General features: G+C 39.9%; 1 protein-coding gene across 4 annotated transcripts in view; it reads right to left on the bottom strand.

The window, feature by feature from the left end:
- The window catches only part of znf385c (zinc finger protein 385C), a 139469-nt gene that overhangs the window by 19358 nt on the left and 108021 nt on the right, over positions 1–12090 (bottom strand). For all 4 annotated transcript variants that reach the window (XM_008417065.3, XM_008417064.3, XM_081610178.1 and 1 more), the window contains 2 exons: positions 6992–7134; positions 1203–1313 (listed from right to left, as the gene is read on the bottom strand). In XM_008417065.3, coding sequence (XP_008415287.1) covers positions 1203–1313; positions 6992–7134 — 254 coding nt within the window. The remainder of the gene's footprint in view (positions 1–1202; positions 1314–6991; positions 7135–12090) is intronic.

Raw genomic sequence — 12090 nt, 5'->3', positions numbered from 1 at the left:
GAGCTTTTTGAAGACTAAAGTCCAAATGAAACTGTGTTGCTGTTTTCGCATTTTAACTCCATCCGGACTGAAGACATCCTTCTAAACTGTTTACTGCTTTTTAATTTGACTGTTTCCATAAATACAATACATGTGCTACACAAAGAATGGATAGAGCAGCTGAGAAACCCGCGTCCTGCTGTGGCTGCTGATTGTTTTGTTGCACTTTGCTGATAAATGGAATCTAAGCTGCAATCTAAGCCTTCTCACCAAACACAACTGTTCACCAACACACATCAAATTTCACTGAAATGAAAACTGAACAAAAATGTACACACAAGAACAAAACCAAAAACCCCACGCTATTTATATAAGGTCCTTTTGACCTAATCAAGGCTCCAGCAAACCACAATTCAGTTCAAAACAAAAAACAATGTCTGATTTACTCAGAAAATGCTTGAAATTAAGAATGGAAAGTAGCAGCCAGATGACGCGAATAAAATGTACTTGACAGATTTGAACACGTCTGTCAAAGAAAGAATTTTGTTAGCCTGGAGTTCCGGGTTACATTGTTCTATAATGGAAAAGAGAAAACGTCAGCAACGACGTTGGAGATCTAAATGTCCAGTTTAGCTGAATTTCATTATTTTACAGTGAGAAAGATTATTCCAAATAGTAAAATCCTACCATATACGATGTAGTTCCCCGACTTCCAAGGAGTGGACATCCAACAAAATTCAGCTGAATGTCAGGCAGTTCAGTGCTCACAGAATTTAGGGTTAGGTTGAAGGATTATTATTGGACAATTACAGTCTTAAAGGAGCAAAGCATTTTTGCAAATGTTGGAGGAGAAAGCTTCTTTTATAAAAAAAATATGGCACCGCAACTGTTTTTGCACCTTTGCAAAGTTTCATTAGAAAAACAACAACACAAAACAGCAATGTTTACATTGCAGCAATGACTCCTTAGATGTTCTCAGTGTTTTCCACGATTCCTTGGCATATCATAGAAACATTCTTTTTCCAGTGAAAACAAACATTGAAGAAAAATACTACAATTCCAAAGTGCAATTTTCTCTTGAGGTAGACCCATTATTCACTAAAGGTGATGCAGTCAGTGCACATTATGCAGTCAAAAAGGCATAATGTCTCTTTCTTCCTTTTATTGCTACACTTCCCCCATCTTCCTCATACAGAAAAAAACAACAACAAATCCTTTCTTACCGTTGAGTTGAAGCGCAGGTGGCAGATGTTGCAGGAGATGATCTGTTTCTTCTTGAGGGGCTGAGGGACCCCAAACGTGTGGTTAATCACTGCCTTCTGGACAGGGTCCATCTGAGACACAGACAGCAAAAATCAACACAAGCAGCATGTTCCTGTCAAGCCAAGAGGCTGCACTTTTACAGAGTCTAAAACACAGCAGCAGACGATGCAAAATCAATCTCTGCAAAAGCAAATATTGCAAATACTCATTAAATATGCATGCAGTAAATAGAATGCATAAAGTATTTATTAATTTTGCTCTAAGGAGGACTAAATAATTTTACTAGCACTTCAGTAAAAATGACCATAAAGTTAATTCATTTTACAATAGTTCTTTTTTCTAGAGGCTTTTTGTCATGATGTGAAATCAGTGAAGTTATTGGACAATGGCACAATGAAACACTGCATTATAATAGTCTGCACTTAACACTACTAACAGTGATTTTATTCTCCCTTTTTCCTAATAAAAAGAAAAACTAAACATTCAATATTTCATAAAAGTGAACAAAAAAGTCTGAATATTCAACATTCATCTAACCAGGATAAAAAATTAAAAAAAACTCCTTGAGATTAAAAATGTCTTTTACAAGAGTGTTGTGAATCATTGTAAATCTTTTGTCGACATCAATTGATGTACCAATAAATGCCAATACCAATAGATGGGTGCAGTCAGGTTTGCTGGTCCTGATGGGAACATTGGCCCCATTTCAGTTATGGTCAGATCTCAAGCCCAACTTTGGACATAGTTTGACATTTGTCTTAAAGAGTCTGGATTAAAGTGCGATGCATTATTACTCAATTAATTACAACTTTAGAACGTCACTGCAGTCGACACTTTTAATCAACAAGTTGGCCTTCTTATTTCTTTTATGGATGAATATAATTAACATTCGGAGTATGCAGATTTGCACTGTGTGTTAAAGGGCTGCACATGTAAAACTGTTCATCTAAATTTGCTGGATGATAATCTCTGGTGCAATTATCACTTTCTGAAAGATGTAGCTTTACAAGACTCAACTGGGAGTTATATATAAAATTGTTGCTGCTGTTGAACAGGTGAAAACACTTCCCCCTTCTGCTGCTTGTGCCTTCACATAACGCAGACATCTGGGATTGCGTCATACGTGCCTCCTAATGACTGGGAGTTACGCACTTCATTTATTGTTGCAGCTATCTCAGATCTTAATGGCAAAACAACTCCATTCACAGAAAGTTTTTGTGGTCTGACGTCTAATGAGATTATTTTTGGTAACGGAGACCAAAAAATCTAAGCAAAGACTGCTGGTCCTTTGTTCAAGTCTGGATAGATTGGTTATGTTTCATTTTAAATGTATGCATGCTTAGCAGAGCAGAAATGAAAATTCCTCACTTTCCACTTTCTCAGTTGCTTCCAGCTGATTAAGAAAGTTTAAAACTCCCTCTGTATGAAGTGTCTGCACTGACCAGTTTTGGCTTTTTGCTTCAGTCGTCTGAAACTCTGATTTTGTAGGTTTGTGCTGAACAAGTTTGTCTCGGTCTTAAAACTTCTGACGTACCAATTTTTAACTAATGAGCGAATCAAATTCATCTGACAGGTTCATATTCTTTCAAAATATGCTTTCAGATTGCAGAAAGCTAACACAGTGTAACTCCTGGAATGAGCTGAACGTCAGCCATAAAGTAACGTTCGGATCAAAAAATATCTCTCCCTTGGGGTTACCCTGCATGCAGCCAAAGTGCATGAAGAGAAAAAGATGCTCACATCACGTCCCATCATCATGAAAAAATAGGGATGAAACAAAGAATAGGGATCATGCCGAGATGTTCCCTTGGTGACAGCTGAGTAGGTTTTAAGGCATAAATCTGGAACAAATAACAACTTTTCTTTGTTAATCAGCATGCTGCCGCTATTTGATATGAGCTGAATACCTCAGTATCTCTGCAGTGACTGTGTATGATGGGCTTTTCTTGTTATTAAACGCATTTTTCAGCCACACACACAACAAAAAGCATTGTTAGCGGAGGCTGAATTTTGATTACAAATCCTTAGAAGGAAATGTGTTTTATTTTACCTGGATATTTTTAGTACAATGCAATGTTATGTCTCTTTCCACGGCAACAATAGCTTTCAATTTAAGGTTTGTTTAAAATTGCTCCATATTAAAAAACGTCATGAAAACAAGCTATCTGTTTCAAAAGTTCTACATCCAGGCTTTAATCGATGTATATTTATTGATCTAGAAACTCAAAATTTATTGGCAAAACAATTAGTGGCACTGATTAGATAATATTTCTTCACACCTGAAACATTGTGGATTATGCAATAAATTTTAATCAGTAATTTTGGAGTATTTTTGTAACATTACCATTTTATCTGGTTAACTAGATATTGTGATTTAGCCTTAATAAACCTTCAGTTCAGTCATAATGAAGCATTTTCCTCAAAATAATAATTTCTCAAAGCAACACATTTGTGACCTTCCAGGTTATTATTGTATCATTGTGTTTACACGAAAGCTGTCGGTAGCTGCATGACTTTCTTTCACGTGAGACAAAACAAGGAGTTGTGTCATCTCACATTTTTTCATTTAAGGGATCAAATGCTGAATGTTAATCGAGCCAAATTTGTGAAACTGCTCCTTATCTGCAAAAAGACAAAAGTAATTCATAGAAGAATTTACCCAATCTCAAAAATATGTCTATTTACGTCATTATCAATCATTGTAAAGTATTGTTGTAAATGCCTTAAACAGACTAATATAGATTTAACAGCCTGTGAAAAGACAGCACAAAGTCCCTCGTGGTATATTATGAACAGCAAAGAAAGCAAAAGGCTTCATTAGAGGCTCTACAGTCCACAATGACAGCTGATTCCATCACGACACCCTTCAGACGGGTATAAAATATCACAATCATCCTGGATCTTATCCTCAGCTGGCACAGGGCCTGACCCCGTCCGTTCCTTGGCTTGCATGCGAGGATAGCCGAGGAGTGGGTTGTTCTCACTTTTAGTTGCACCGACGCGCCCTCTGAACCCGACGTGGTGACACCGCTGTCAACCCCAGCTGCCCAGAGATCAAGGAGTGTTGCTATATTGACAGCATTGACTCGGATGCTGCCTCAGATCCTTCCAAAGCTGCGTTGTGTTTGGAGCAGCTGCTACCTCGTAAAGAATGGAGTCGGTTTACCGTGGATTCCTCAGGGCCAGGTGTGAGAGGCACTATCAACACACCTGACAAAGATACCTCCATGCTGGTGGTGTGTGTCTCCCCCAGGGCAGACTATTTAGCTGCTCTATTTTGGTCTGTGTTGTATGACTCAAAGCTACCTCTGGGAGTAAACTTTTGCTTTTCTCCTCGCCAGCTACAGCACAGCCACTGAAATGTAGCTCTCCCAGTCCTGCTGCCCTCTGTCCAGCTCTTCAGGGCAGGCTGCACTCACAGATATTTGTTTTAGGAACTGAAGAATGTGTCCATTGTCTGTCTGCAGCCATCCTGAACCGATGGCTATAAATGCCTCTTTTGTCCCAGTGCTTCGCTCTCCCCTGCCATTCAGGCGCAGACAGGACTTGTCCTGCGCCAGCCGGCTCAGTCCGTGCTGAGGTTTCGGTAAAGGTTGAGAGAAAGAAGCAGACAGAGATGTGAAGGGACTGTATAAGAAGGGACACCAGGGTAACTGGAGACTGTTTGGGTTTGAAGACAGGTGCATTCATCTTCCCCTCTGGAAATGCAGGCTGCAGCGAATGCCTTATCAGGACTAAAAGAACTTGGGACTCCGAGCTGAATGGATGCTGTCATTAATGCTGCAGCTGCACTGCATAACGGGGGTAATCATCTTGTTCTGGCACTGAAGTAACGGTGATATGATGTTATATTGTTACACCGTCAATAGACTTCCATACGTTCTCTGACCTACTTCCTTCATACCACCTCTAATTTGTCGCTGTGGTTTTCTCGTGGAATATCTACTTTCACAGCAATCGCTTGCATTTGTGTGATTTGAAAGTATAACGAAAAACTTGTATGACTTTTATTTTGATTTTACAAGAAAGATTGATAATAAAAAAAGTAGCTAATAATTGTGAGACGTAAGGAAGACAACGCATGTCTTCATTAAAAAACAGAAAAATGGGCCGTTCCGTATTCAGCCTCCAGTTTCCAGTTTTGCCTCTTCAAACTGTTTCCTTTCAGGATAACTCAGTGTAGCAACCTTATTCCTGCTAAACAAAAGAAGCCCACAGTATGACACTACCACCACCATATTTGATAGAAGGGAAGGCCTTTTTATGCCTTTTCTTTCACCAAACTCTTTCAACGAATGGTCTTCTTAGTGCAACTCTGCCGTAAAGGAGTGAAAAACTAATTACTGTGTTGTCAAAAGATTCTAAAGCTAAGCCGTAATTGTCTGCTGCTCCTCCAAAGTCACTATGACTATTTTTCTGAGTTATGCTCTTCTTTCCCTACTTGTGAGGATAGGTCGACAGCCATGTCTTTGTAAGATGTGAAATCATTTGGTTACTCCATATTTAGGGTATTAAAGTAAAAAAAAGTGTCTGAAATACATACCACACTGTTCAATTTTTCATAAAAAATTTAAAAACATTTTGCAATCATGCACCACTTCATGCTTGTCAATCACCTAAAATCCCCCACAAAAACTGTTACTATGAGTGGATAAGAGGTGAAAAAAAATTCAAGTGGTGTGAATATTGCTCCAAGGCAATGTACTTCCTTCACTTCAAATTGCATTTTTCTCCTAAAGTAGCTGTTGCCATAACAATTACTGTTATTTGTCTAGCAGAATGAGCAAAAGTAAATGCAAAAGCAGCAAAGTGTGACTGTAACAAATTATTTTGAAAAGAACCACAGGGCACGTGCAACGGACTGGAAATAGAACCAGCAATTTTCCCCAAAGTGAAACACAGACAAAACACTGACAGGAGACTTGAGCCCACAGCTTGCACTGCTAATATAAATACATGAGGGTGTTAGAGGAATAAGTGTTTACCACGCTGCCTCTGCAACTCGCATAGTCGCTTTCTACAAGGCGGGGTTAGTGGGCGACGGAGCAAACAAATTGACTGGACTTTTCACAAGCAGGTTGGTGACCCCCCCCCCATACACGAACGTCATGCGGCAAACGTCTGTCTCATCCACCCCCCTCCCACACGTCCTCCGCTGTAAAGAATGAGCCATATGTCTGCATCCTCCCTGTCTCCAAAAAGAGACATACTGGAGTGTAAAAGCTGCAGTTTATCCTCCATTTATAGACCACAGAGCTGAATTTTCTTTTTTCTCAAGTGCAATGAAAGCAGTGAACCCAATACACAACAAGGGTGTTAAAGTAGGATCAAAAGACTTCTGGAGTGCCTGCATGCATGCACACACAAAATGACAATGGGCATAGAGCGCAGAGAAGGGATCAAAGACACAAGCTTTTAATTCCAGTCACAGAGGCAAGGTAAGCGTCACGCTGAGGTGCATGAAAACCAAGAGGTTTGCTGCCGACGGTTCAGGTGGTAAGGGTCCCATCTGTGGATGAAGACGGCGTCATGACAACAGCAGTGTTCACAGCAGATGCGCTTGAATAAAGATCATATCCTAAACAAAAGGCCCGCTTACAAAATAAACAGATCACAATATGATGGACACAATTAAGTGCTGCGTTCATTCACTCTTAAGCTCAGCTGAGGAGATCTAATTTGGCTGAATTTGTTAACTTATTTTTCTATTCTAAGCTCACAGCTGCAGTTTTTGTGACATGAGACTCACCGTATTAAAGTTGGGAAAGAGGCTAAGGGGTGAGGATCCATTGAGTCTGAAGGGTAAGAGGTGTTTGAGGTCGAGCTGAGGCTGCAGAGGCCGCCCCGGGACTGGGAGAGAGGCCAGGAGGGGGTTGCCCTGGGCAGACGTACCTGGAGAAATACAAACAGATCAACAGTGAACGTTCAGGAGCTGTGATACATTAGAGAGGAAATATCTATTTGCAAGTTATGTATTTTACTGAAATATTTGCCCTCCTTCAAAAATATTCTTGCTTAGTTTTTTTTTTGTGGCACATTTAGTAAATGTTTTAGATAATTGAAACAAATTTTAATATCAGAAAGATAAGCAAGCAAATTGTGATTTCACTTGTAAAGGGAAAAACCTGAGTATATGTGAAAAAGTAATCTGCTTCCTTTGAACAGCTATTAACCATATTTTTTTTACTTTGATTTTCTGATCACTGCCAGACCTGGAGAGCCACCATCTTGGACAAAATGAAACGGAAAATGAAACGTTAATCTATGGGAGAGTTTAAGAAGCAAACCACTGCTGATCAACAAGAACACAAACGCTACATCTACCAGGAAAAAAAAAAAAAAAACACCTTTTAAAACTTTTGGGATATTGTTCTGAATTGAAAAAATATCCAAATGTGCCCAAATTAAAATGACTCTGCAAAGCAGCATGAAGTAATTAGTTGTAAGGTTATGAGGAGTTTCTCCAACTAAAAAGAATTGAAAATGTAATTTTTTAAAAATGTACCTTGGTGATCTTTATCCGATAATAAAATGTGCCTATTGACCTTAAATATGAAATTGTGGGAAAAATTTAAAAACAAGCAAACTTTTTTGGGGAAATGCTATTTGTCTTAGCCTTGCAGCATTCAGAGGAAACCAAATGCACCAAATTCAACTTGCATCCTATACAGCAAGCACCTCACTCTACTGTAAGTCGGCATGTAGAAATGCATTTCATTTTAAATGTAGACTATGAGGTGTTTGGAGGAATGGGAAGTTCTACGGGGCATATGCACATTCTTAACCCTCAAAGACAAAACATAAACACGGCACGTGCACATAAACACATCATTTAACTACAGATTTATTGGCCGAGGAAAGGTGACTGCGTGAGAGGAAGACGAGAGATATCGGATTTCAAATGGACCGGGGATGAAGAGATTTCTAATTTTCCGCCTGGCTGCGTTTCAGTGGACTGGTGCGCTCAGCTGCTCGCAGGCACTTATTCCTGCACTGGGATCAATCATTGGTGTCAGCTGCGGGTCACTGTGGCCACCCCAAAGCATGCCTGTTATTCAGCTCCTGTGGAACACAAGAGCCAAGGCTGCACTGTTGCCCTAATAGCAAACAAAAGCAAAGAAAAAAACACAGATTTCACATAATTACCGGCTTCTGAACTGTAACTGAAAAAGAGAGAATAGCTTTAATATGGGATGAAAACGGGCCCTTCTGAGCTTGGAATTATAGTAAAATTATTTTTGTAATTGCTGGTACATTGTCAGGTCGGCTGATGCTGACCTGACGAACTGCAAGTTAAAGTTGTTTAGAACCGGTTTTGCTCTTGCTTCTTGCAGAACGCTGCTGTCTTACTCACTTTGATCTTCTGAAATCTATTTAGATTCCTCAAAAAACTCTAGTAAAAACATAAATCATCCCTGTTCTGATACATTCTGGAGTACTTTTAGGATAGGTTATATCTTATTTTCTGCATTTTTGCATTTGAGTAGTTTGCCTGCCACTAAGTGTGATTGTCTAAAAGCGTCCAGGAAACACTTGCTTTTATTTTGTCCTTTAACTCCCATCTAAAAAACAAATTTACTGGTACACTAAAGCTGAACTTTTATTGGCTCATGAAGGAAATTTTGGCACAGTCAGGGGTCGGGATGCAAGAAATGTTTCTTTTCTAAAGCATTGGTGCAACAGCTTCCCCTCATCTGAGAGGCTCTTTCCTGAAAGCTTTCCTGCTGTTCACACCAAATCGTGGCATCCATTTTCTTCTAAAAGAATGAAAATTAGTTGGAAATATCAACTTGGAAAAACAAGTTTTTAATATTTTTTTTTTAAAGTGAGAATTACATTGAAATTTTAGAATCCATGCATGAGTAATATGAAACCTGTTCAATACCAAACTATTATAATGTTGAATAAATACAACTAAATTAGGTGAGACTTTAACACTTCATGAAAGTCATCAATAATAAGCAACTTTCTTCTTGTTCCTGAGAGTAAAACGCAGATTCAGAGGAACAATCAGATATTGACTCATGAACGTCATGCATTAAATATGAGAGGCGCACTGAGACATTAGCTGCTTTTCACCTCGACTAGAACTGATCACAACTTCTGACAGCAGAACAGATGGTCAGAGACTTTAAAAATCAGATCTTTTTTTGGGATCAGTGAACACATCATAGGAAATGCTATCAGGTTATTGTTATAATAAAACTCTGATACTATGTGAATTGGACTCAAAATAAGCCAAGTTGGAATCCGATAATTGTCTTTTTCAGTGTTTATCTTTTCTGGAGGTGTTTTGTGTTCAGTTTATCTTCTCAATAAAGTATTCTAAACTTTCAACAGGAAGCAAAATGTTCAAATGTCACCGTGGTGACGGCAACCATCAAACTCATAGTTGAATTCGTTAAAATTCAAACAATTTAGAACCAGTCGCCTGTTTGACATACAAAGATTTGACAGAGCCTGCATGCCCATTCTTTCAAAACCATTGCAAGCAATACAATGTCAAAATACAGCGCAGCAGTTGCTCTGTTAAATTTTGTGGCATACTTTTGTTCCCGTTTGTTGCGGCACTTTGGAGATGCCTCTTTTGGAGTTGCTGTCAAGTTTGTGAACAGTGATCGTTGTGTTATGTGGGCCATGTGAAGTGCAGAAGAGAGAGGACAACGGGGACGGGGATTCTGTCAGTACTCTGGGCCGTGGATTCCTCCTGCTTAACAGAAGTGCCATCTATGACGCAAGACGCGCGTTTTGTGTGCACGATTAGTGGGTGTGGGACTGTGCATATGCTCCTTAGCTTGGAGATCAGGCCTGCCTTCGCCATATGCGGGCTCTCCTCTGCTGTCTGTCTGACACCCAGAACGAGGCAGCCCAGCACGGCTGCAGCCCACAGACACGTGGGCTGAAGCCGGCAGCAGGGGATCGCTCCCACACACGGCATGCGCATTCACACAAAACACAAGGAAAAGCCAAGCTTTCTCTTGGCAAGGCTATAAGAGGAAAAAGATGGGCTTGCAGGGAGGACAGTTATCAGCTGATAGTACTTTCCCACCTCTCTGTTACTCCCCAGGCAGCTTATTAAATCAGGGGCTGGCTGTTTGCCTCTTTGGATGATAACACTGGCACGGAGGCACAGCCTGAATCTATGCATGTACAACTGCAAATGTGGAAGTGTGCGCGCATGTGTACTAGGCGAATATCATGCACTTCCATCCCAGCAAAACTGCCTACGCATTGCTGAAAAACAAATGGCTCCTGGGCCAAGAGGAAAGTCAATATAAACAAATCCACAAAACACACATACACACACATACAAATATATATATATATATATATAAATACAGGCAGACGAAATCAAACAAGGTATAATTTTGTACTTGGCACATATTGTGAATGATTCTTAAGGAGTACAGTTGAAAGCAAGCTGAGGCACAGTTCTTTATGAGGAGTTCATTTTTTTTATTTCAGTAGGCTTTTCCTATAAATCTGCATCCTGTTCCACTGAGTAACTGACTCTCATGGGTTCACATTTGTATGTGGTTAGGCTACCATATGGTTTGTCTGACCACGGTCATGGCTGCATCAAAGCTTAGATGTATTTACGCTTCACTTGCGGTTCACTGTCCAGACAGACAAGCGCTCGCAGTTGAGGCATGACCCAAAACCAAATGTTCAGCATCTTTCTATTCCTCTACATCTCTCCCCCAGATGACTTTGGGAACATAGCTGACTGTCTCTACAAGACCTTCCCCAGGCAGGCCTCCTCTTCTTCCTCCTCCTCAACCCATCACAGCGCTGCATTCCTTCCTTTCATGAGTCACTGGGCTTGGTTACACAACAACAGCCGTCACATTGCATCGACTCGGGTGTGAGTGTGTTTGTGTGGCGCATCTGAGCCATGGAGTTCAAACATAGATTTTTCAATTATTTTTTTTTTTTTGCGTGTGCACCTGAGAAAATATAGAGTTTCCAGCATAAACCAGCAACACAGGCTGGAGTAAACCCAACAGTCAACGTCAACGGTTATTCCTGTGCAATTAGTCTTGTTTTTCAGTGGTTTTCTCATGAAAATGATTTTCTCACTTCTAAAAGCCCCGCATCATATTTCTATTCAACATATTCATGCTGGCAAATGGCACAGCAAGCAAAATAGAAAAAGAGGGGCAGACGTACAACCACGTTTGTTTCTTTTTGGTACGAAAGGCTGTGTCTGCAAAGGTTTAACTCAAGATGATTTTAACCAAAGCAAACGTCCAAAACAAACATCTTCTTTAAGCTAATGAGATGAATTCAGCCTTCCTTGTTTCACATCCCAGCCAGGTAAAACTCAATTGGTCTCAACCCGTTGTCTATAACATCCACAAGAGAAAAGGCTGCAGTGCGACTGAGGACCTTCATGACATTTTAGAGTATAACTGAAAAAGTGCAAAAAAAAGTAAAAAATAAAAAGAATCAACAAAGAGGCAAGATTGTCCAAAAGCTGAACAACAGTAAAAAAAAAAAGAAAAAAAAAGGCTTGCCACAAGGCCCTCAGTTAGACAGCTGCAGCAAACGGCTTCAGTTTAATGAATGATATCTCAGATGTCTCATTTGAGCTTCCGTACCTAACGTAAATAAATAGTTCCTATGGCTACCTGTTGCATAGCAGAGCAAATATGGCTTTGCATTTTCCCTGTTGTGCTTATATATGTTGGAAGAAACAGGATTAAGAATCTACAGTACATAAGAGACTAAGTTATGGCTTCATGTCCAGTTTGTTACCTCCTCCACAGAAATGCTTGGTTTATTTTATTGGCTAGTTTAAACAGTCAGCAAAAGGAAAACAACAAAACAAAACTTAAATCCCAGAAG

The sequence above is a fragment of the Poecilia reticulata genome, chromosome 8 (assembly GCF_904066995.2).
Source record: "Poecilia reticulata chromosome 8, P_reticulata-male-v2, whole genome shotgun sequence".
NCBI classification, from domain to species: Eukaryota; Metazoa; Chordata; class Actinopteri; order Cyprinodontiformes; family Poeciliidae; genus Poecilia; species Poecilia reticulata.
The sequence above is the reverse complement of the archived record's forward strand: the minus strand, read 5'-3'. Positions and strand labels throughout refer to the sequence as shown.